At 51.0% G+C, this 25,610-nt stretch overlaps 1 protein-coding gene across 1 annotated transcript in view; it reads left to right on the top strand.

The window, feature by feature from the left end:
• Positions 1-25,610, top strand: part of KCNQ3 (potassium voltage-gated channel subfamily Q member 3) — a 312,154-nt gene that overhangs the window by 245,803 nt on the left and 40,741 nt on the right. Inside the window, exons 3-9 of the mRNA XM_029923328.1 lie at positions 8,644-8,734; positions 10,072-10,198; positions 14,050-14,222; positions 19,457-19,612; positions 21,032-21,142; positions 22,716-22,811; positions 24,128-24,222. Of these exons, the coding sequence (XP_029779188.1) occupies positions 8,644-8,734; positions 10,072-10,198; positions 14,050-14,222; positions 19,457-19,612; positions 21,032-21,142; positions 22,716-22,811; positions 24,128-24,222 (849 nt within the window). The remainder of the gene's footprint in view (positions 1-8,643; positions 8,735-10,071; positions 10,199-14,049; positions 14,223-19,456; positions 19,613-21,031; positions 21,143-22,715; positions 22,812-24,127; positions 24,223-25,610) is intronic.

Here is a 25,610-nt window from a genome sequence, read left to right as displayed (position 1 = left end):
CTATGCATCCTGTGATAAGGTCTTGAAGAAATTATTAAAAAGTCAATAAAAATGACCCTGGTAAAGTGGCCTGGGTGGAAATGTAGCCTTGCATCTTTGCTAGCCTTCCAGGAACCACTTTCCTTGATGGGCATAAAAGAAATACGACCATTATATTTCTGGGCATGTGCTGTATGTGTAAAGAAGTTCTGTGAGATGAAACGACCCACTCGGTGTGGTTGAAAGTTGGCAGAGAACATGGGTGGCGTCTGCACTCCAGGCGCTGAGAATGGTGGGAAGTAGTTTGATCGGTGTTCCCTGATGGCCCCTCTTCTGCACTGGGATCAGAGCGCCCAGCAGGTGTCCCCACTGGCGTTTTACTAGCTTCATCATACAAATAAGGAGACTGAGGTTTTCAAAGGCAAGATCATGTGACCAAGTATACATGGCTGGAAAATGTGATCCAGAATCCAAACTGAGATTTACACCTCACCCTCACGACCCTTGTTCTAATAGACCAAGTTGCTCATATGATGCTTGACTGTGTGTATATGGACAGTGGGGAGTGATGGATAGAAGGCAGGGAAGGGTCCTCCCAAGAAGGACTGGAGAGGAGGGCTGCAGGAGTGCTCCCAGAGACCACAGGAATGACTGGAGGGGAAAACGATACAGCTTGATGAGGGCGTTGGTCAGAGATGGAAGTAGACCAGATGTATGGTAACGCATCAGAGGAAGAATGGACATGCTTTGCTGAAGGGTCAGGCATGCCTGGGGGGCAAGGGGGGCAGAAGGACGCTCAGCACTCCAGCTGCATGCCTTCTCCCAGTGAGACCTCATCACGGCCCTGTGGGAAACCCTTTGCATCATCATTTCTAAACCTCCAAATAAAAGAGCTGAGGGTCAGAGAGAGGGAGTCTTGTTGAAAGTCCTGTGGCTCACAAGGAGAATCCAGATCAAAACCCAGGTCATTGTCAACAGGGGAGCCTGTGAGAGTGAAGTCCGAGGACGGAGGAAAGCCTGTCACACTGGAGAACATGGGTGGGATTCCTGAATCTTGGCACCCGACTCGGTCGCTGGGCTAGCTTAGTTGAGCCCCAGGAGATCTCATTCCATGAAAATAAAGGAGCTTTAGTTCCAGGGAAATGTGTGGCGATTCAGGCAAACTCAGAGTTATAACAGCTCTGATATAAACAGAAGAGCTTAGGCCAAATAAACCGTGGACCCAGCCTTGAATGCATGTGCCCCACTTGTACTGGGGCCATAGGATCCACCTCCAGCCCCTCAGACACACCTGCTTCCTATGGTAACACCATGTCCCATTCGAAGGGTCTCTGAGGACTTGGTATGACGCAGTGTTACCCACCTCTGTTTCATCAATTCTAAATATGTATTTTCCCCCATCTTAACATCTCTAAAATGAGGCTGTGAGGTACAATTGATGGGTGTCATAATTTCTTTGGCAGTTCCCTTTTTTTAAAGCAGTTTATACAATTACGTGTCTTACAATTAATATTGTTGCTTAGTTGTTACCAAAGATGCCATGTGCCTGATGAATTCCAAATGTAGTAATGACAGTTTCTTCCCATTAAGAACTTAGGGATTTTCCAGGCATTGTGTTTTATGGAATACTAATAAATAATAATAGCTAACATTTATTAAGCACTAGCCTAACATTTTATTATCCCATTTTACGGATGGGGAAACGGAGGATCTTCAGTCCTCACAGCCACTCTGTGAGGTTGAATAATTATCCCCACAATGAACTTGAGGGATTAAAGGGTCAGACCAGTTAAGTTATTTACTGCAAGTCACACAGTTAAATAGCATCATCAAAATTTAAACTCCTTGCATGCCTGATTCCCACATTGATGCTCCCAGTTATACATATTTGGGAAATGAGCATGGATGTCAGCAAATTGGAGGAAACTACCAACTACGGGGTTCCCACTGCCTGCCTGTAAACATTTTGTCCATCTGTCACCTCCTTGAACCCTCTTAAGTAGCCTGTGCTTCGTTCTCGCCCTATAGAGGAGAAGCCAGAAGCCCAGTGGTAAGGTGACTTTGAGAGACAGAGGTGACTGGCTCCAGGGCCCACACTCCTTGCTGACAGGAGGTCCACATAGTACTCGGTCAGGTCATGGACCTGCATGGTCCAAAGTAATGCAATTAGTACCATCCACAAATATGCCTCCGGGGCAGCAATAGTGAGTTCAAACAGGACTGTTGCCTTGTTTAAAATTTTTTTAAATGTTTTTTTTTATTTATTTTTGAGAGACAGAGAGAAGCAGCAAGAGCAGAGGAGGATCAGAGAGAGAGGGAGACACAGAATCCAAAGCAGGCTCCAGGCTCTGAGCTGTCAGCACAGAGCCCGATGTAGGGCTTGAACTCACGCACCATGAGATCATGACCTGAGCCAAAGTTGGATGCTTAACTGACTGAGCCACCCAGGCGCCCCTGTTGCCTTGTTTATAAACCATGAATAAGACAGGGGCACTTGAGTGGCTCAGTCGGGGAAGCGTCCAACTGTGGCTCAGGTTGTGATCTCACGGTTCCCCCATAATTCTTATTCTTTTCCCGAAACGTGTATTTCTTTTCCTCCATAACCCTGTGTATGTTCCTATTGTATTCCTCTAATCCTGTTAAATATTCTGGTATTGATCTCAACAAATGGGGTTTTTAAGGTTAAATTCCTAACTTTTTAAGTTTCAAAATATTTTCTCTGCACCGCATCCGGATGTGGAATGTATTCTCAGGTGACCCTGAAGGAGCTATATTTCCCTTGGCTGTCAGAGTAGGTCAGGAGTCGGGAAACTTTTTCTTAAAGAGCCAGAGAGTAAATATTTCAGGCTGGTGGGCCAGTCTCTCCTGCAAAAGCAGCCACAGATGATACATAAACAAATAAATGTGACTGTGGTATTAAAAAACTATATTTACAAAAATAGGCAGCAAGCCTGGATTTGGCCCGAGGGCCATAGTTTGCTGTCTCCTGGTTTAGGTAGTCAAAATGTGCATCACTTAGTGGCAGACAGACAAGGATGATAAGGAGGAGAATCCGGTAGAGTCACCTGCTGCCCCTCCCCCGCTCTAGGACCCAGGGCGAGTTATGGGGCTCCAAGCACTGCCCAGGAGCAACTGTAATTGGAGGGGAGGCAGTGGGGATCTCAGGGAACTCCCTGGAAATGAACCTGGACGGTTCTCTTCCCAGCCAGGGAGTCCGGAGCAGGAGGAGGGAGAAGGGGCTTGTCCTCCTGCAGCCATGCGGGGGGCGGGGCCCTCCCTCTCCTCTCCCCCTCCCCCTTCCTGCCTGTTCCCTAAGGTTCTAGCTCCAGGCCCCTCCCCACTGTCAGCTTGGGGTTCAGGCCCCCAGCAGTGCTGCCACTCCTCCTAGCGTGAGGCTCATTTCTTCATCAGAAAAGTGGGGATTCGCATATAACGTTGACCGACACCCCACCTCGCAGGAGTAAAAGAGAAAATGATGCACAAAAAAAGTGACCAGATAAATTCCGGAGTTTTTTGGCACCTGTTTGTCTCGCTGCGAGGAGAACTGGGAGGTAATACTGAGCTGTTAGGCCTCATCTCTCATTCCCAGAGCACCCAGCCTTGTTTCTGCAGGGAGGCCAGGCGGGACTAGGAAGATGGGGCAGGAATCCCGGGAGCCGCTGCAGGTCCTCGGTCACTTTTGTGGATGCAGAGCTGCGGTCCCACAGAGGTTTGGTATCAAGGGGCCTAGACCGGAAGCTCTGGACCTTACCCTTGACACAGCAAGTGCAGGAGCAACGCAGACTCCCTCCTGCCCCCCACAAGCCAGCTGGGCTGGGAGATGCAGAGGATGCCTGGGGGAAAGCCTGTAGGAGATGGTCTCGGATTTAAGGGCATGTCTGAGATCCCTGATCGTGACTCGCTTTGTTTGCAGAGACAGCCGGGACCCTGCAGACAGAAGGGCGCTGTTAGCTCTCTCCCACTCCACTGCCACAAACCCTGGCCGGACATGCAGGCCCGGGAGGAGGAAGAGTGTGGGAGGAGGAAGAGCGAGGAGCAGAGGACGGAAGGAGAGGGGAGAGGAGAAGTCAGGGGAAAGTCGGGGAAAGGAGACAGGACTGCAGAGCAGGGATCTCAGTGACAGGACTAAAATCGACAATACGAGATTCACACACACACATACACACTCACACACACACACACAACAACAACAACAAGTGTTGGTGAAGATGTGGGGAAAAGGGAAGCTTTGTGCACTGTTGGTGGGAATGCAACCTGGTGCAGCCACTGTGGGAAACAGTACTGCGGTTCCTCAAAAAATTAAACATAGGGGCGCCTCGGTGGCTCAGTCGGTTAAGCGACAGACTTTGGGTCAGGTCGTGATCTTGAGGTTCCTGACTTGAAGCCCCGCCTAGGGCTCTGTGCTGACAGCTCAGAGCCTGGAGCCTGTTTCAGATTCTGTGTCTCCCTCTCTCGGTGCCCCACCCTGCTCACACTCTGTCTCTCTGTCTCTCTCTCTCAAAAATAAATACATTTAAAAAAAATTTTTGAAACGTAGAACAGCATATGATCCAGCAATCACACTGATGGGTATTTACCCCAAAAATACAAAACCACTAATTCAAAGGGTACATGCACCCTTATGTTTATTGCAGCATTATTTCTAACAGCCAATATATGTAAACAGTCCAAGTGCCCATGGGGAGATGAATGGATAAAGATGTGGTGTGTGTAGGTGTGTGTATATAGTGGAATATTATTCAACCATAAAAAAGAATGAAATTGTGCCATTTGCAACAACATGGATAGAGCTAGAGGATATTATCCTATGTGAAATAAATCAGTCAGAGAAAGACAAATACCATATGATTCCACTCGTATGTGGAATTTAAGAAACAAAACCAAGTGGGGAGAGGGAGACAACAACAAAAACTAGACCCTTAACTAGAGAACAGACGGCGGGTTGCCAGAGGGGAGGTGGGTGGGGGGAGGGGGAAGGAGATTAGGGACCATACTTGTGATGAGCACTGGAAGATGTAGGGAAGTGTTGAATCACTATTTTGCACACCTGAAATTAGCACCATGCTGTGTGTTAGCTATGCTGGAATTAAAATAACAAACTTTTAAAAAGTGACAGAGGAAGTAAAAGAATCATTGGTGAAATGCGGGGGAGTGAGAGAGCCAAAACAGTAGGAGCAGGGAAGACTGTGCCTAGCCACACACATCTGGCTTCTGCAGGGAGACTAGTAATTTGGTCTGTGTGTCTGAAATCAAGTGCGTATCTTAAGAGTAAATTGAAAAGTGTGAAATACCAAAGAGCATTTCCCCCTTCCCCAATTAAGGTGGGCTTCCAGATGCTCTTAGCATTATAAATTGTTGTTCTCCAATCTCAGGACTTAAATTCCTGAGGTTGCAGGTGCTTTGAATTCCTTGAGGTCTGAGAAAATGCTGAGCTCCGGCGGGTGTTTGCTGCCCCCTGCTGGCGAAATCCTGGTTCTGCACACCCCCTGCAGATGGGAGTCAGGCTGAAATTGCCTTTCTGTGGCTGGTTAAGGCCAAAGGATCTTCTTTGCCGGCTCTAAAATCACAGGCTGTTAAGAGCGGAAAGGAGCTTAGGTGTCCGGCTTCGATCTCTTCCCTAAGCTTTATACTTGACTTTTTAAAAAATTTTTTTAAATGTTTATTTTGGAGAGACAGAGTGTAAGCAGGGGAGGTGCAGAGAGAGAGGGAGACACAATCCGAAGCAGGCTCCAGGCTCCAAGCTGTCAGCACAGAGCCCAACGCGGAGCTCGAACTTATGAACTACAAGATCATGACCTGAGCCGAAGCTGGTTGCTTAACCGACTGAGCCACCCAGGCACCCCTAGATCTGAATTTTGATCAGCCTGCTGGGTATTTCCACTTGAACCTCAAACTCAAGCGATCCACAACGTACTTAATGTAAAATGTGAAAGCAAATGATTGCGAAGTAATGATGGCTTATGCTCAGTCCTGGAATAGAAATGCAGTAGGGTGCTCCAGGATCCCAGGGGAGAGGTCACACAGGGGAACAGGGAGAGAGCAGCTGAAGTGATAGACGTCTCTGGAGGCAAGGTGTGACAGGTGCTGCCAAGCATCGACAGGAGAATGAAAGGGTTCGGGGGGAATGGGCAGAGCGGAAGAGCATTGAGGCAGGCACACTTACACTGAGGGCTCTCATTCAGGATGGCTTCCTGGGGAGTGGGGAAGCAGTGGAAGATAAGGCTATGAAGACAGCAAGGCCAGATCACCAAAGGCCCACATCCCTTGCTAAAGGAGAAGATTGAACTTTTGCACTCTGCACATGCATGTTGTTCCTGATGCCTAGGGGGCCGTACTCCAGGTCAACACACATAACATAGGCCATGTCCTGATGAACGGGGACATGCAGCCAACTCTAGCTAAGCCTCAGGTGTACTTCCAACCCCTTGCCACTGCCTCTAGGAGGTTTCAATCTTGTACTCGCGAGGCATGTGGGAGACACTCTGTCCTGTTTTCCCACTGCACTAGGAGTCCTTGAAAATGAGGGCTAGATGTTATTCCTGTTTGTGTCTTTAAGACCAGTGGGGTGCCTGGGCCAGAAGAGGCACCCGATACATTGATATTAAATCACAATAAACTAATAGCTAACATTTAACAAAGGCGCTCTTCCAGGCCCCTGACATGGATTATATCACTGAATGGTTGAGGATGTGGGCATGTTTATTGGGTCCATTTTATAGACCCCGAGAAGTTGTGTAACTTGCCTAAGATGACAGAATAAAGGAGGAAGGGATTCTAATCTAGAGCTTATCTCCAGAGCCTGTGAATGAATAAAATAAAGTCTTGAGAGAACTAGGGTGTGGATTGGCAGACCACATTCCCCAGGGCCTGCTAGAGACCCAGCCAGTGATGATACATGAATGGGAAAACACCAGGCATCATGTGCATGACCCTGTACCATTGACCAAACCACTCCCCATCCACTGTCCTCTGTGGTCCTCACAGTAGCCATGATCCCTAGGCTGAACCATTATTTCCATTCTATGAATGTGATCATTGAGGTTCCCAAGGCCAATGAGCTACTCAAGATCACAGAGAAAGAACTAGAGCTTCCCTTTGAACCTGTATCTTTGAACTCCAAACTCTGTGATCTTTTTGCTGACAACACAGTTATCCAGATGGTAATGAATCCTTCCGATGAATTTCTTTATTTCTGGTGTGGGAGTTAATGTCTACCTTGGGAGGTGTTTGTGAGAATCAGCTGATAGATGTACAGTGGCCACTGGAAGGTGCTCACTAACGGGGGTGTGGGAGTTGTGTGCTAGCACAATCATCATCATCATCATCATCATCACCACCTGAGAAGACTTGGGATTCAGGGTAAGCAGATTCCAGGCATGGGTCCGGAACCATAAGTTTGAAATAAAATGGCAAAATGCAGGAAGGAGTTAAAAATTCTTATTTAGGTTCCTAGGCAAGCTTGGAAATATTGATATTTAGATCTGCAGATCACCAGGCTTATTGATTGGAAAATGTCATCTGGATCACCAACGGTCAGAGCCAGGTCTCGGGTCCCCAGCCAAGGGCAAGAGCAGACATTTCCAAACCTCCTAACATCATGGTCCTTACCATCATGGCATGAGATAGCTTTGAGTTTGGCTGGACTGTGGGCTCAGGAGGACAGATCCAGCTTATTCATCATGGAAGCCTAGCTCTGTGTCCCCGGTGACTACCATATAAGTATTGAATGAATGAATGAAGTGAATGAGTGAGTGAATGAATGCACAAGTGGATCCCCATTTACACAAGTAAGCCACCAAAGCGTGGATGGGAGCCAGAGCACATAGAGTGGAAGGATCAAGACTCACCCATGGACCTTAAGGAGGCTGGTGCTGAGCACTGAACCAGAAACTCCCCGCCAAGGGGGCGCAAGAGCCATTTTTGTTTGCTGCAGCAATGAAGCATGCACACACATGCACACACATGCACACGCACTCTCTTGCTCCCCACCCTCCCCACCACTGAATGTATGTAGATGATAATCTCGAAGGATTGTCTGCAGTGTGCTCCTGCCGGAGGGGCATGAACAAGATGACCCCTCTGTGACTTCTCCAGGACCCCTCTGCATCCTTCCCTGGGGTGGCTCCTATTCTTTCTAGCAGGAAGGACACTCTGTAATTTCGAAAAGAATTCTGAAGGCCCTGGAATGAAAGAGGTTGTTTCCTTTAGTAACTATTGTCTGTAAAAAGAATAATCCGAAGATGTGATGAGAGACAGAGGCCTTTGCTGAATTTTTCAATCTGGGAGATGAATTTGTCATTTGTTTATACTAAGAACGTCTTTTGTATTTGAAAGCCATTGTCCTTTATGTTTAAGAAACATTATTAATTCATTTATATTCCTGTTGCTTTACCAAAGTTTTGTGTAACTTGGTCGGAAAAATTCTGCAGCCCCACTGCCCCCAACGGATTCCTCTCACCAGCTGGTAAAGTAAAACTATCCACATGGCTTATACTTTCTCCGATCTGTTTTCTTTCACTGGAATGATAATCCTTCCCTGCCTCACAGGCGCGTTGTGAGGTTAAGTGATAACGGAGAGGCGAATGTCAGTGTGTGAAGGAACCCCTCTGACACCTTTCTCCGGAACAAGCCAGGACTCCATGCTCCCTCCTTCTTCCCTTCCAGGTTCCTCATTGTCCTGGGATGCTTGATTCTGGCCGTGCTGACCACATTCAGGGAGTACGAGACCGTTTCGGGGGACTGGCTGCTGTTACTGGTGAGGCTGTGCACCCGCCGTGGTGCTGCTCTGGGGGACACACCTCGGGTTGGACTGTCACAGTTCAGCACAAGGGGGCTGCCCTTGGGCACATCTGGTGTTGGCTTCCTGGAGTCTCTGACCCAGTCCAGCCCCAAGAGAAACCAATACCTGGATCAACTGGTCAGGTCTGCCTTGGGTGTGGGTGGAGGGGAGTGACGTTTTTATTCTCAAGATAAGAGGGCACATACAAGATCAAAGCAAAAACCAGTGCACATTAGTTATATTATAAACTACAGCTTCCTAACCCTCTGAGAGTGGACACAAACACAGGTTCTGTTCGAAAACCTGCCTCTGCTTTTCCTCCCTGAACCGCGAGGATCGCTGACTCCCTTCAAGGCCAAGTACAACATCCCGTTTGTGCCTTAAAACTCTACGTCCTCCCTCCTGGGCCTTCTGCCTGTTTTTTCTCTCTGTTCACCATCTGCACAGGGGAGGGGTGCCAGCCCCCCAGTTAGGGTCAACAAAACAGCAGGACCTTCGCCTTGCATTGAGCTTGCTATCCGCAACACCAGACTCAGCAAATTCCTTCTCAGGTGATTTTAGGCCACACACTCTCACGCTGAGATCTTAGCAGGTGAAGCCTGGGAAACCATCTAAGTTTCAGGGATTTTCATGGAGCGACGACTCCCCGAGGGTCCCAGGAGGTCCCCAAAGGGAGGGGCAAAGGCATCTGTGTCTGATTGACAAGAGAGGCGGGAAGGAAGGAGGAGGCCCAGGGTTCAGGGAGGCAGCACAGCTCGGTACTTACCACACGGGCTCTGAGCCTCACTACCAGCCTGGGAGGGAGTCCTTCTTTGCCACTTCCTAGTCTGGAGAAATTTGCTCACTCCTTGCCTTGGTTTCTCAAAACGTAAAATGAGAATAATATTATAAAACATTGGAGCCGCGCTGAGTAACTGTTGGCCACGATTAGCAATAGCAGGGTCCAGGTCCTGGGTGAGATGAGTAGAGTGTGTTGCATTGATACTTCTCTGGTCTATTTAACTGCGCTTAAGGAGCTTTTAGTACAAGAAAAGAGACAAAAAAAAAAAAAAAAGATCCATTGGAACCGAAACATAGAGAGGAAACCAAGTGATCACTTTGCAAGGCTGGGAGTGGGGACGGTTAGCACGTGAGAGTGGACATGAGAGCTGTCCCCAACCGAACAGAGGTGACAACGTGGTCATCTCCCCCGTGCCCAGCAAAACAGCAACACCACCGGAAATCCCGTTCCTCAGAACCTCGGAACTGAAATCGCTCCTTGCAGACGACTGGGTCCCGCTCCATCAGTGTCTCTCCATATGTTCTTAACGCAGGAAACATTTGCTATTTTCATCTTCGGAGCCGAGTTTGCTTTGAGGATCTGGGCTGCCGGATGTTGCTGCCGATACAAAGGCTGGCGAGGAAGACTGAAGTTTGCCAGGAAGCCCCTGTGCATGCTGGGTAAGCCCTGCCCAAGTCACGTGCTGCCCTGGTCCCCTGCTTTGGGTGCAGCCGTTTCCCTGGGGGAATGTTAAGCAGCCGCTGTGCTTCTGGGAGATCACGTGGTATTCTGGAAGCCCGCGTGGCCACCGACCCCACCTCGATGAGGAATTGCTGCTCCATGTGCCGGATGCCGATGTCTGTCCGTGGCTTGCCCTAAGGCTCCCCAGGGCGGTGGTTCTTAATGGGTGGCGGCGGGGGCCACTCTTGGCACATGGGCTGTGAAAGAGCAGGTCGTTGTAGGATGGTGAGCATCCTCAGTCCCTGAACTTGGTGTCCCCCGGTCCCTGCGACAGCCAAAACTGCCTTCAGCCTTCCATACTGGCTTCAGCGGGCGGGGGACGGGTGGCACCACTGATGGTTGAGAATTACTTCTGTAGGTCCGCGTTATGCCCATTTGACAGAGGGGGAGGCCGAGGTTCACGGTGCTGAGTCACCTTCTGGTCGCACAGGTAGTAAGCAGCAGATTCCATCCTGACACCCAGGAGGAGTCTAGCACCTGTGCCCTCCTTCCCTACCACGTGGCGGGGCCTTGACCCACGTGGCTGCTCTAGGGGGGATGTCACTGACACCTTTCCCTCTGGGTGCGGGCATTTTGATAGCAGAGAAGGTGGTCACTTTCACTTACCCCTGTTGGTACAGCATGGACCCTTACGTTCCCATCTGAAGATCCCAGTAAAATCATATATATGAAATCATACAGTGACAGGGATGGGGAGGAGGAGGAGTCTCAAATTCCTAGATCAAAGAACATCAGGGCTCAAAAGGACCTCCAAAGACTCTTAGTCCAATGTGCTGCCCCGTCAGATGCTCTTGCCCCCTCTATAGCAAGCTTCAAGTGGTCACCTGCTTGCATACCTCTAGTGCCGGGGAGCTCACCACCTTACAATGTATTTATGCCATCTTAAGTCTCCTGAGTGTCTTCAGATAATTGAGTTCAGCCCTTCTAGTCCTCGTCTCCACTCCAGCAGTGGAAAAATGTGCTTCGTGGCCTCTGCTGCACCTTGTATCACATGTTCTTGGCATCATACCACCTCTTCTCTGAGCATGTCCACCGCCCTTTGAAAAAGCGACCCCCAGCACTGAACACAGCCCTTTGGGTACAGATGGCCAGCCTGGGGAAGCAGAGCTGGACCCCTCCTTGGTCCTCGATGCCACCCCCTCTCTGTGCGGCCAAGGGTGAACTGCCTTGTCGCCACGGCTGCCAGTAGCACCCCGCCTGCGACTTCCTTCTGCCCACCATCCCTGCGGGTTTTGTTTCTGACTCAGAACCTTTAATGCAAGGAGAGGGTATGTGGGCGTACGTGTGTGCGCACATGCTCGTGCACGTGATTTTGGAGGATTCTGCAGTTACTGATTTTTTTTCATAGTTTTTTTTTTCACCTTCTCTCTTTCTTTGGCCTCCTCCTCCCCTGTCTGCCCCTGTCTTAGTTCATTCAGCCAGCTAGAACAGTGCCCCAGACTGGGGGCGTATGAACAAGAGAAATGTCTTTCTCACCGTTCTGGAGGATGGAAGCCCAAGACCAAGGTGCCAGGCTCTGGTTGGGTCCCTCTTCTGGGTCACAGAAGGTCCACTTCTTGGTCTCCTTGCCATGTCCTCACACCAGGGAAGGGGTGAGGGAGATCTTAGGAAGCTCTTTTACCAGGACACTAACCCCACTCATGACCTCATCATTGCCCAGAGGCCCCACCTCCTAAGACCGTCCCACTGGGGGACAGGATCTCAGCATAGAATTTGGGGAGGACACAAACATTCAGCCCGTAGCAACCCCAGCTTGCCCTCCCTTCTTTTATCTTCCTTTCAAGTCTTTTGCAAGGTGTTAAGCTGACTTCTTTTTCTTATCTGGAGAGATCTATGCAAGTGCTCACTGGAAGTCGTGTGTGCATGTGTGTGTGTGTTGGCAGGGGGTGGGGGTAGTGACTTCGTGCCCAGTTCGAGAACATCCTAGCGTTGTATGGAGCCTGGACCCTTCCCGGACATGCGTGTTCCCTGGGGAGGAATCTCCACGATTCTCAGAGGGGCTGATTTGACGGAGCTCCTGGTCGCGCTCCACTTCAGCCTCCCCTGGAGAGCCCAGCCCTCAGCATCACCATCCCTGCTGACTCTTTTCCGGGGTGCCCGTGTTTCCTGCTCCCCTCATCTTGACTTCTCCCATCACACGGCTCTTGTGGGAAATGTCGCTTTTCTCTCTGTGTCTGACATGAGGGTGGGCGCCCTGTCAGTGAACCTCATGGCTTTCACATTCAGGGCAGCTTCAGACCCTGCCGTTTCGGGTGTGGATGGATCCAAACCGGGCGGGGATCTTCCCTTCTCCATGAGCATCATAGACCCGACTCGCATTTGCACGCATCCAGGTTCTGTCATGCTCGGCTTTCTAGAAACATTATAAGTGGACAACTTGACACAGGTAACCTGAGACGCCTGGCCGAGGATACAGACTTCTTCATATCCAGCCAGATGTTCGACATTGAGGTCTTCCCAAAAGCTAAGCACCTTTGGGCAACGCTTTGATATGGCAAACGTAGCCTGGGGTGAATTGAGGGACCAAGAGGCCAACACGTACAAAGGTGTGGGGTGTGAGAGAGAGCACTGTGTGCTCAGCAACTGCACCTGCTTCTGGAAGGCTCCTAAGGGCCAGGCCACAGAGTTTTCAGGACTTGGACATTACCCAGTGGATAAACATTCCTTCCTGTGCGGTCCTTAGAACCTGACGCTCTTGCAAAGCAATAATCCTGTGGTGGAAATCTTTGGGGAGAGGCTGTACTTCATTTGTATGACCTAGAGCCACCATGCATGCTAGCGTATTGAAGGTTCTGGAGGTCCTAAAGAAACAAAACCTGCTTAATGGATTTTTTTTTCCAAATGTACTTGGCTATGGGGTCTTTTTTACCTGCTGTCTGTCTGCGGTGCAGTTGAGAGATGGTTTTCATGGACGTTGGGGGCCACTGAAGGGATAGGAAGGGATGGGGCACACTCCTCCATCCTCAGCTATTGGCTCCAGGAGCTAGCTTGGCCCTTCCAGAAGCCTTCCCCCACCCACCACCCCCTCCCTCTGCTCTGCCCCTCTGCTCTCGCTCACAGCTGGGTTAGACATTTCCACATACCAACATCGCATTTCATGGGTGGACCTCGTTTTACCATGAACCTACCCCAGGGCCTTCCCCGAAGCCAAGAGAGACTGCCAGGCGGTGCAGCTTGGAAGTGTGGGGCCATGAACCACCCCGGGGCAGGCGACCAACCACCAGCAGGGGGCAGGAGCCCAGGGACAGAGCCCCAGCTCCCATCTTCCAGAACTATGGCCTCTGGCGGTGTCCTGCCTGCAGAACAAAGCCTGCTCACACCTCCCCTCGCATCGCCTTTCTCCTTCCCTGGCTCCCGAGACTCTCTCCCTGTATATCAGCCGCGGCCAAGGCCTGGACATGGGCTGCTTTTCGGGGAAACCTGCCTTCAGAGGCATCTGAGCTTCGGGGTCACCTCCACAACCCGGGCAGCCCTGATCTGGGGGGTGGGGGAATGGGGAATCACTTCCCTGGGATTGAGAGGAAAGGCTGGAGTGTGACAGACCGGCCCCCAAACCCCACTAGGCGCCATCCACAAGGCCGCGTAGCCTTGGGCAGGCGCGCATGCTCAATCCGCGTTTGTCCCTCTGCCACCGGCGGATAGTCCTGCCCGTCACGTGCAGCGGGGTCACGCCTCAGCCCGGCGATGCCCCATGTGCTGTCTGCAGGCGGCCAGCGGCTGCCACGGCCCCACTGCCTCGGCCTGACCTTCTTTTCCTTCCCCCCCGCCACTCCTCTGCCCCCGCTCCCAGACATCTTCGTGCTGATCGCGTCTGTACCCGTGGTGGCCGTGGGAAACCAGGGCAACGTGCTGGCCACCTCCCTGCGCAGCCTGCGCTTCCTGCAGATCCTGCGCATGCTCCGCATGGACCGCAGGGGCGGCACCTGGAAGCTCCTGGGCTCGGCCATCTGCGCCCACAGCAAAGTAAGTGCCACTGCGGGGGGGGGGGGGGGGGGCGGCACCGCCTGGGCCCCTCCCCCGCCTCTGGTGCCTTTTAGGAACTCTCCTCCCCGCAGTGCCCCCAGAGGGCAGATGCTGTGCCACCACCAATGGCGATGGAGGAGGAGGGCGAGGAGAGCCCCGAGCAGGGGTGCAACAGCGAGCAGAAGCAGCCCAGCCTGGGTTCAAGTCCTCCCTGCGCTCCACCACTTGCAGACGACGATGGCCGAGTCACTTGTCTCTCCTTGAGCCTCAGGTTCCTCGTTTCTAGAGGCCAGACCATGACGGCTCTGCCTCCGGGGTGTCAAGGGGGAGAGACGGAGCCAAGACAGCATGGGACTGGAGGCAAAAGTTCAGGACGCACATGGACTGGGGGCTGGGGAGGGGGAGGGTCCGGACACTGTGGGTGTGACTGTGGGGATCTTATCGAACCTCCTGGGTCTTGATTTGTGCATTTATAAAATGGGGATGGGGTGCCTGCGTGGCTCAGTCCCTTGAGCAGCTTGCTCTTGATCTCAGCTCAGGTCTTGATCTCAGGGTGGTGAGTTCAAGCCCTCATCTGGGTTCTCTGTTGGGCTGTACACTGGGCATGGTGCTTACTTAAAAATAAAAAAGGAGCACCCGGGTGGCCCAATCAGCTAGGTGCCCACTATTGATCTTGGCTGAGGTCATAATCTCATGGTTAGTGGGTTCGAACCTGGTGATGGGCTCTGCCCTGAGTGGAGCCTGGTCGGGATTCTCTCTTCCTTTCTCTCTGCCTCTCTCTCTCTCTCTCTCTCTCTCTCTCTCTCTCTCTCTCTCTCTCAATATAATTAAATAAACTTAAAAAGGGGGGGGAGAGACTCCTGGGTAGCTTAGTTGATTAAGAGTCTGATGCTTGGTTTTGGCTCAGTTCATGATCTCATGGTTTTGTGACCTGCGGACCCACATCAGGGCAGAGCCTGCTTGGGATTCTCTCTTTCTCTCTCCCCCTCTGTCCCTCCCCTCACAATCTCTTTCTCTCTCAAAATAAATAAATAAATAAATAACTGTTTTAAGTATAGAACGAGGATGATAATGCGCTCCTCTCATAAGGTGAAAAGACTCAGGACGTGCTGTTTTTTTCTGAGCTTCTTCAACAGTTAAAGGAGAATCCTTGCTGCTCACAGGAGGAAAAGTTCGTTTCAGTGCCTGGGTAATAGTAGGCGCTCATCAAGCCGTCCGTGCCGTGCTTCCCCCAGCCCCGTGTGCCCCGCATCTTAGCCTTGTGCTGTCCCTGAGCTGCGGAGCGCTGCCGGGCCACCCTTGACCTCCGGGGCAGGCAGTGTGCTGGGGAGGCGAGCACATGCCAGGATTCGAGTCCGGCTTCCCCGTTTATGGACTACAGTTCCTTCTCTAAGCCTGGCGGACGAGCACTTATCGGTTCTCTTCCTCCTGCATTCATGCCACGACTCCCTCCTCGGGCGTCAGCGATGCAGAGTGGAGGCCCGTGTTGCAGGGGGCTAACGTTTCACAGTTAGGACAGGCCAGGCTGTGCTGCCGGAACCGAGAAGCCCAGAGTCTCCGCGACTTAGCCCGAAAAGGCCGATGTCTGCTCGCTCAATGTGGTGTCTGGTGTGGACCTGGCGCCCCCTGCACAGTGGACTTAAGGGACATCAGGAAGCTGCTGCCAGCATCCCCCCCTCCACGAGGTCTCCACCCCAGCCCCCCAGCCCCAGGCTGGCTTTAGGCGGCTCAGGCATGTGCACGAGACTGGGGACATCTGGGGGAGGGGTACAACCACAGGCTGACACAGAGCTGCCGGCAAACATCAGATAAAGTCAAAATTACCTTGAACAGCCTTCTGAATGACTGCAAAGCACAGAACTGGGACACATTTTCGCTCCTTTTCAGTACCCATTATGCTACTTCTTAATAATCCAACAGAACCAGTTTTCCTGTGCGTTCATGAACTGACCACCATTTCTCCAGCTAAGCTCCAGATGTAACTTCTGACTCACATTTGGGGACAGGAGAGCATGAAAAAGCACAGGGACATGAGAGCCACGCTCAGCGAGGCGAGAGTCACTGGGGAAGGACCATCCAGTTCACCTTTCTCTTCTTGAACACTCCCCCTTGAACACCCCATCAGTGAAACCTCTCTGGGCTGTAAAGTGAACCCACGAAAGGGCACTGTGCACCTGCCGCTGTTGGAGGTGGGGGGAGCCAGACCTAAGCAGTGAGCACAATAAGTGTTACAGATTTAGAGAAGTGTACTCTGGACACAGCGAAAGCCTAAGGGAACTACAGATGAACTCCATCTTGTTGAGCAAGGGAATGTTCGGGAAACTTCCATCATGGAGGTGGCAGGAGTCTCAGGATGACTGCTGCTCTTCATGGGGAAGGTCAGTGTGGGCGGTGAGACCAAGGTGAGCAAGGGCAGGAAGCTCCCCTTTCAGCGAGATCTGCTGACCCAGAAGGTCAGAAACGTGGAGTGTATTGATCTGAACCACTTTATTCCCCAAATGACTTAGCAGGGGCACCAGACCTCATCTTCAGACCGTGGTCGCTAATAACCTTGACGTTCTTCTACCTAGCCTACCGCGCTGACCTGTGAAATCGGGATAGAATGAGAGAAATCGAAAGGGACTTAGGGAATCCTCTGGGCCATGGAATTTGAAACTTCGGTGATTGGCCGATCTTTGCCCTAACCCCCCCTGCACCATCCTGTTTCTTAGCATTTTTCTCTAAATCAGCTCACTTTTGTGCATTAACTCCTATCATGTTGTAGTATCCACGAGATCATGCGCTTTATGGTAATTTTAATTTATGCTAATTTTTAATATAGTTTCAATCAGTATGTGACTCTTCAACCTAAGAACTGCCTGTCTTCCTTCCCTGAGGAGTACGTGTCACTTTCAGGAACTGTGATCCAGAACCTCCATTTTGAAAATAAAGAAACTGAAGCTGAGGAGGGGGGTAATTAATTTGCCCAGGATCACACAGGAAACCAGGGCAGAGCTGGGTTCCCCATGCCACGGTGGCGCCCTCTACTGTCGGTTTCCGGGTAGCACTGAGCTTTATCCTGGATCTATCTGAGCAGTTCTGCGTGGAATAAAAAAATCTCCGGAGTCCAGTGCCTGGTCCCAGAGGCAGCTGCCAGTTTTTCCTGCCTTCCTGCCTCCCCGTGAAGCCTCAGGAGCCGTGATGTTGAGGACCCCTGAAGAGAGGAATCTTCCTCTCCTCCTAGAGCTATATGTGCATTCTGCTGCTGATGGACCGAAGGACCATGTTATAATCACAAAGACGAGAAACAGCAAGTGTTGGCAAGGATGTGGAGAAAAGGGGGCCCTCGTGCATGGTTGGTGGGGGTGCAACCGTGTGGAGAACAGCAGGGAGGTGCCTCAAAAAATTGAAACCAGATCCTATGACCCAATCATTCCACTGTTGAGAATTTATCCAAAGAAAACAAAAACACTAATTCAAAAAGATCTACGCGCTTCTCTGCTTATTGCAGCATTGTTTACAATAGCCAAGCTATGTAGCAACCTAAGTCTCTATCAATAGACAGACGGATGAGGAAAATAGGGTGCATATACACATGGAATATTTCCTAGCCATAATAAAGGATGGGATCCTGCCATTTGTGAGAACACGGACGGATCTGGGGATAACATGCTACCTGAAACAAGTCAGCAGAAAGACAAATACTGTACGATTCCACTCATAAGGGGAATCTAAACATGACAACAGAGAGAGCCCAAACGTCCATACACTGGTGGACGGATAAAGAAGACTTGGAATATATATATATACACACACAACGGACACACACACACACACACACACATATATATATATATACACACACACACACAACGGACTATTACTGAGCCATAAAAGATGAAATCTTGCCATTTGTAACAACATGGATGGAGCTAGAATGTATTAAGCTAAGTGAAATAAGTCAGTCAGAGAAAGACAAATACCATATGATTTCACTCATGTGGAATTTAAGAAAGAAAACAGATGAACGGATGGGAGGGGGGTAGAGAGGAGAGGGAAACAAAGCACAGGAGACTCTTAACTGTGTAGAGAACAAACTGAGGGCTGACGGAGGGATGCGGGTGGGGGCGGGCTAGATGGGCCATGGGCACTGAGGAGGGAACTTGCTGGAATGAGCACTGGGTGTTGTAAGGAAGTGAGGAGTCACTGAATTCTACTCCTGAAACCGATACTGCATTAAATTATTTTTTTAAATTCTAACACATAAATAACAACTAGCAAATGAATTAACAAACAAAAAGAATCAGACCTATAAATACAGAGAACAGGGGTTCCTGCGTGGCTCAGTCAGTTAAGCATCTGACTCTCTTTTTTTTTTTAATGTTAATTTGTTTTTGAAAGGGAGAGACACAGCATGAGCAGGGGAGGAGCAGAGAGAGAAGGAGACACAGAATCCAAAGACAGGCTGTCAGCACAGAGCCCGACGCAGGGCTCAAACCCACAAACCATGAGATCATGACCGGAGACAAAGTCAGCCACTTAACCAACTGAGCCACCTGGGCACCCCAAGCATCTGACTCTTGATTTTGGCTCAGATCATGATCTCACAGTCTGTGGGTTCAAGCCCCACATCGGGCTCTGTGCTGGAGACTTGGAGTCTGCTTGGAATTCTCTCTCTCCCCTTCTGTCCTTCCCCTGCTCGCACATGTGTGCTCTCTCTCTCTTCCTCTCTCTCAAAAATAAATAAATAAACATTTTTTTAAAACACAGAGAACAAACTGATGGTTGCCAGAGGGAAGGAGGTACCGGGTTGGACAAAACGGGTGAAGGGGAGTGGAAGATACAGGCTTCCAGGGGTGGAAGGAATGAGTCACAGGAATAAACATCAGCATAAGGAATATGGCCAGTGACCTGATGACCTTGTGATAGAGTGAGCGGGACACATGGCAGCTGCACTTGTGGAGAACATAGCATAATGTGTAAACTTGCTGAATCGCTATGTTGCACACCTGAAACTAATGTGACATGTGTCAACTCTACTCAAATTTAAAAAAAAAAAGAAAGAGGGAAATTGGCCGTATTTCTGATCCTGTTTCCTAGTGATGGGAGGTGAGGCTCCCAGAGGTAAAGAACCCACCCATGGTCACAATGCTGGTAAACCTGGTGTGTGTACACAATTCCGGTGTGTCGGCCTCCAGCGTCCATCCAAAGACTTCTCAGTGACCGCTTCCCTTGTCCCCTGTTTGCTCTCCCAGGAGCTCATCACCGCCTGGTACATTGGGTTCCTGACGCTCATCCTTTCTTCATTTCTTGTCTACCTGGTTGAGAAAGACGTGCCAGAAGTAGATGCCCAAGGAGAAGAGATGAAGGAGGAATTTGAGACGTATGCAGACGCCCTTTGGTGGGGCCTGGTGAGTCGCCATCCTGCAGGGTCCCTGTGGGGACTGACTGTTAGAGACAGAGAGGTGGAGGGCGTGGCATGGGGTGCGCAGGTGGGCACTCGCTGGTGAGAGCAGCTGGGATGGGCTTTTCCTTAGTGCTTACCGGAAGTCGGGGCTGGGAACAGCCGGCCCCCATCACCACCCGGGGCCTTACTTCGTTAGTCGTAGGCTGTGATCCGCAGAGCCACGCATGTGCGAACAGACACGGTACAGACACACACATGTGCACACAGCCCAGTACTCACAGGGACACGTGGTACTAACGCCAGCAGTTTATGAAAGCTTACTTTGCTCTGAAGACCTTAATTTATTGGGGCGCCTGGGTGGCTCAGTCGGTTGAGCATCCGACTTTGGCCCAGGTCACGATCTCACCGCTCGTGGGTTCGAGCCCTGCGTCGGGCTCTGTGCTGACAGCTCAGAGCCTGAAGCCTGCTTCAGATTCTGTGTTTCTCCCTCCCTCTGCCCCTCCCAGAGCTCATGCTCTGTCTCTCTCTGTTTCTCAATACTAAATGTTACCAAAAAAATTTTTTTTAAGACCTTACATTTATTAACGTTTTAAACTCCATTCCTATTATGAGTCCCTTTTTTAAGAGGAAACTGAAGGGCGCCTGGGTGGCTCAGCTAGTTAAACGTCCAAGTTCAGCTCAGGTCATGAGCTCGCGGTTTGTGGGTTCAAACCCCACATCAAGCGCTGTGCTGACAGTTCAGAGCCTGGACTCTGCTTCAGATTCTGTGTGTATCTCTCTTTCTTCCCTCCCCACTCCTTTCTCTCTCAAAAATAAACATTAAAAAAATTAATGATAAAATGGGGAAACTGAGGCATGAGGTGGTTAAGTATGTGATTGAACCAAGACAGATCCCTGAGCCAGTTAGTGGTTGAACCTGGGATTTGAACTCAGGCAGTGGGCTCCCGAGGCCCACACGCTTAATGGCTCTGCCATCTGTCCTCCACCTTCATAAGTATGTGTGCACAGACACTTACACTTGTAAACACGCACAGGAGTGTACAACACACATCCCCACAGACAGGTGCGCAGATTTTAGACATGTGCACATACACACAATGCATACAAATACGCTCGTAGACGTGCATACATTGGAAACATGGCAATACACAAAATCACACATGTGTGAATATGCCAAGAGTGTGCCTGCACGTGTTTGCAATTATTTGAAATGTTTGTTGGCTGATTGACTATAGGCAGGAAATGTTTCACTTAGAAACAGGTTGTGGTCTCACGGCTCCCATATAGTCACTTGGCTCTTGGTGCCTTTGCTCCCACGGGAGAAGCATCAGCAAGCGGTATGAAAGGCTGACAGGTGGGGTGCCGACACATCCCTGGCCTCCCTCTCCCCGCGAAGGCCATGTCTGACCTCTTCTCTCTTTAGATCACACTGGCCACCATCGGCTACGGAGACAAGACCCCCAAAACATGGGAAGGCCGGCTGATTGCAGCCACTTTTTCCTTAATCGGCGTCTCCTTTTTTGCCCTTCCAGCGGTAAGTACCTTCGATGTTTCCCCGAGTGTGACCTGCGGGACCCCCTCCGCCGCCCGCCGGGCCCCCACTGAGCCTTCCAGGCTGACGTTCCACCCTTGCGCCCCCTCAAGTCCGCGTGCTGGGCTGCTCTGAGTTCAGTCTCCAAGCTGCCTTCTTTAAGCTCAGTTAGCCCCTCCCTCCTCAGGGCCTGACTCTACAAAGGCATCTCTGACCCCATGCTGCCCCCCAGCTGACCCCAGATGTGGTCAGGGGGACTGGGATTATATCTCCCACCCCCGGGCTCCCCAGTGCCTTGTGCATGGTGGGTTCTTCCTCTATGTGTGCTCCTTTCCCTTGTCCTGTCATTTCCTGTTCTGGCCTATGTAAAACAATTCATTTCCTGCCAGAGTGAGTCTTGACCTGTGATAAATAACCCACCAAAGCCCAGCGCCCATGAGCGTAATACTAACAACAGTCCTACAAAGCCTTGTTGGGCTTACTGTGTGCCAGATCATGCCAAATGCTTTACTTACCTCATGTCATTTATTCTTCATGACAACATTGTGAGGTTGGTGCTTGTGTCTGTTGACATTTTCCAGATGAGAAAACTGAGGCTCAATCAGGTCAGAGTCAAGTTTGCACAGTCAGAAGGCTATTGGGTTGTGGGTTCTTCTCTTAATCATGAAGCTGGAAAGAAACTTCTTAGGGAAAAGTCACGCTTCCCCCATTTCATCTCCCAGCCTTCATCTTCAGTGATACTCTTCCTTCGCTGTAGCCCTCTTTCGTCTGTTTTTCCAAGCTCTCCAACCTTGGACATATGACCTTCCTGAATCTCAGTCTCCTCATCTGGAATAGGTTGGGGGCTCTGATGGTGCCGCATGGTCTCCTCTAACTTGAAAGGGCGTGGCTTCTATCCATGTGGTCCTTATGTGAGTCTGACCTGGAAGTCAAAACAGATCACCATTCTGGGAAATTCCAGTAAAAGTCTTAAGTGACAGTTCAAGCACTAAAATATTATTATAGTTATTGTTATTTTTTAATGTTTACTCATTTTGGAGAAAATGACAGAGAGAGAGAGAGCACAAGCAGAGGAGGGACAGAAACAGAGGGAAACAGAAGATCCAAAGCAGGCTCCCCGCTAATAGCGCAGAGCCCAATTCGGGGCTCTAATCTACAAACCCTGAGATCAGGACCTGAGCCAAAGTGGGACGTGTAACTGACTGAGCCATCCAGGTGCTCCAAGCCACCAAAATGTGTTTACATTCCACCAACATTTACTGGGCATCTGTTCCGTGTCGTACTTCTTACTCAACAGCTTCTATACCTGATTTCACTTTTTCTGTAACAAAATTATGAGGAAGGTACTATCAGCCCACTTCCTGGTGGAGGACGCTGAGGTGCAGTAGGTCCCTGGCTTGCCCAGGGGTCCCACCACTAGAAAGTGGCAGAATCGGGAACTGAAGCCACCGAGACTCCACGTAACCCCCAACCTACTCCCTGGCCGAGAAGAAGGGAGTCTTCGTGGCTCTGGGAGTGGGGGTGGGGTGCCCAGAGAGGCCATCGGGGCTGACCCCAGCCTGCCTTCTCCCTCCAGGGCATCCTGGGGTCGGGGCTGGCACTCAAGGTGCAGGAGCAGCACCGGCAGAAGCACTTTGAGAAAAGAAGGAAGCCGGCTGCTGAACTCATTCAGGTCTGTCTGCCTGGGGATGAGTCGGATGGGGACTGAACTTGGGCTTCCTTGTCTTTTGGGGGAGGAGGGCTGTGTGTGTTTGCACAACAGTGGCCGTGCCTGGGACTGGGGACAGAGCCCAGGACCAAGAGTGCTTGCGGAGGGCTACAGGTGTCCTGTCTGCGCAGCATGGACATGACAATTTCAATGTTCTTCGAACATCCATGTTCAAAGACAAGTGAGAAAGAGACAAAGACCAAGGGGGACCAAGGCATTTGCTGTTTTACTAACCGTATTGGAGAATTTGACTCTGGGTCCATACTCGGCTTCTCCTCCTTCTACTTCCCACCCCTCTCCTGACCTAGGGACTCACAGGAAGAGCCAACCTAGAGTCTAAATGCTTAGCCCATTAGCTACAAGGAGATGTGGCCCCTCAGATCTGCCAAGGAGGGAGAACCCGTAAGCCAAGAGAGAAAGAGATGCCTTACGTGTGCCCAATACTGGGCAGTGGGCCATTTATCCTGCCCAGTAGACCGTCATGCACCAGGATGTTGGACGCCTACCAGCTCCATCTCTCCTGCCCCATGGGCTGGACATGAGGAGGACAGTGAGGGGTGGGGGAGAAAGGGCAGAAGTGTTCCCACTTAAACCACAGAGGGAGCCCCTGCTTTGTGGTGCTATGGGCTGTTGGAAGCACAGAGAAGAGGAGGGTGGGGTCCCCTGACTACAGCCACATGGGACTGAGCGTGTGCATGACCACCCACTGTGAACTTGTGTCTGGTGTACTGAGGGTCTCTATGGGTCGGGGTCTGACACTAGATGGCACACGATGTTATCCCACATCAGGAAGTGTCCAGGCTGGCCCCAGGCTCTAAGGGTCTGTTCCATTAGCCCCCAAGCCCCAGACCACCACAGTATTCCTAAAGTTCTAGTATATTTGAATCAAACCCTCACCTCTTGGGCTTTCTCTTGCAGCCAATGTGGCCCAAAGACAGTGTTCATCCCCTTACCTGTTAAAGATGTCTCAGGGAACCTTGGGGCCAGAGTAAACCCTGCTCCTTCAGGGGAGTTTATGCCCAGAACCCTTCTCTCCTTCCACCGCATTTCTCCACACCCCGGCAGCACCAGTTATGACTCCAAGATGGCGGGTCAAGGAAGGTTTTCTTCCCCGAGGGGCTACAAAAAGCCAGGAAGCCTGGCTTCTTTGGATATGACTTCGAGTACCTGTTTCAACCCTGATGAGTCAGGGGCTTAATGAATGTTTTTAATCCTGTGGGGCTCTGTGTGAGGGTCTATGTGTCGTCTGGCCATTCCAGCCCCTCTCTTCTCCTCCTCAGGCCGCCTGGAGGTATTACGCTACCAACCCAAACAGGCTTGATCTTGTGGCAACGTGGAGGTTCTATGAATCCGTCGTCTCTTTTCCCTTCTTCAGGCAAGTGACGACCTATCTGGACCCTCAGAGTGTGACCGACCCACCCCCCGCCCCCTCGGGTCTGGATCCGTGTCTGTGGGCCTCGTGGTTTCTTGGAGAACAGGGCCTGGTGCCCAGCTGGGCACTGGGAGCACAGGGAATCCCCTGGGAGCTTAAAACACTCGCCCTCTGTTCTCATGGCCACACCCCAGGCTCTCTGAATCAGAAATGCCAAGAATGGAGTTCTGGCATCAATATTTTTTGAATGTTTGTTTATTTTTGAGAGCGCAAAAGAGAGAGTGCAAGGGGCAGAGGGAGAGGGAGACAGAGGATCTGAAGCAGGCTCCAGGCTCCATAGCAGAGAGCCCGATGTGGGGCTCAAACTCACAAACTGTGAGATCATGACCTGAGCTGAAGTCAGACGCTAAGCCACCCCGGGGCCCCCAAGCATCAGTATTTTGAAAGCTTCCCAGGGGACCCAGTGTGCCACCAGTGGTTACCAGCTAGGCAGTGTGGAGCGGCCAGAAAGAGAAGGTCCGATCAATGTTTGAGCAGGGCCGGTGTCTGAGGAAGCAGGGAGCCAGTGGGGTGGGGCCTTGCTCCCAGTTCTGGGTGCCTCTCCCGCCTGGCCGTGGTCTGTACCCACAGACCCTTCTGGATGCTGGGAACAGGCAGGCAGAAGAGCAGCAGGGGGAATCCTCTGATCACCCAGAGGTGTTGTGTTCTTGGAGATTAAATTAAAGGCCTTAGGAAATAATTGAAAAGTGTTGCCCACGGCCAGCACCTGTGGAAAGGAAGAGAGAAGTTAATATTCACTGGACATCCAGTCCATTCAAGGTATCCAAGTTCATACTCCAATCAGCCCTCCCAGGCTGCCTAGGAAGCAGGCCAGAGCCTGCTACATTTCAGTAGCATTAAAGTCAGTGGGCTCGGGGGTGGGGGTGCATGTCTGGGTGACTCACTTGGCTGAGCATCTGACTGTGACTCGGGTCATGATCTCACAGTGCACAGGGCCTGCACATTCGATCTTCTGTCCACACCTCTCTCTGCTCCTCCTCTGCTCACACTCCCTCTCTCCCAAAAATAAATAAACATTGAAAAAAAATGAGTGGAGGGTTTGGGGAGCCCAAGTCCTATACCAGCCTTAGACCCTTTCCACGGTGCTGGCCCAATAAAATATCTTGGACGGACGCCTGAGGGCAAGTCCAACAGAGCGGCTTAAGGTCCCCTCCCCAAGACAGGCTGAGTGGTCTGGTCACCAGGCTCCTCTCACAGGGGGGCGAAGCTGGGCCTCAGAAACTTAGGGCATTTTGGCCAATGTCTGCCATCAAAAGGCCACCAGAGCCCATGGTCTGTTTTGACCTTAGCTGCTGAAACAGGCCGTGCTTCTCTGGGTTTAGACGCCACGG

Source organism: Suricata suricatta, chromosome 15 (assembly GCF_006229205.1).
Source record: "Suricata suricatta isolate VVHF042 chromosome 15, meerkat_22Aug2017_6uvM2_HiC, whole genome shotgun sequence".
In the NCBI taxonomy this organism is placed as follows: Eukaryota; Metazoa; Chordata; class Mammalia; order Carnivora; family Herpestidae; genus Suricata; species Suricata suricatta.
Note: the sequence above shows the minus strand (reverse complement) of the source record. Positions and strands in the feature narration are given on the sequence as shown.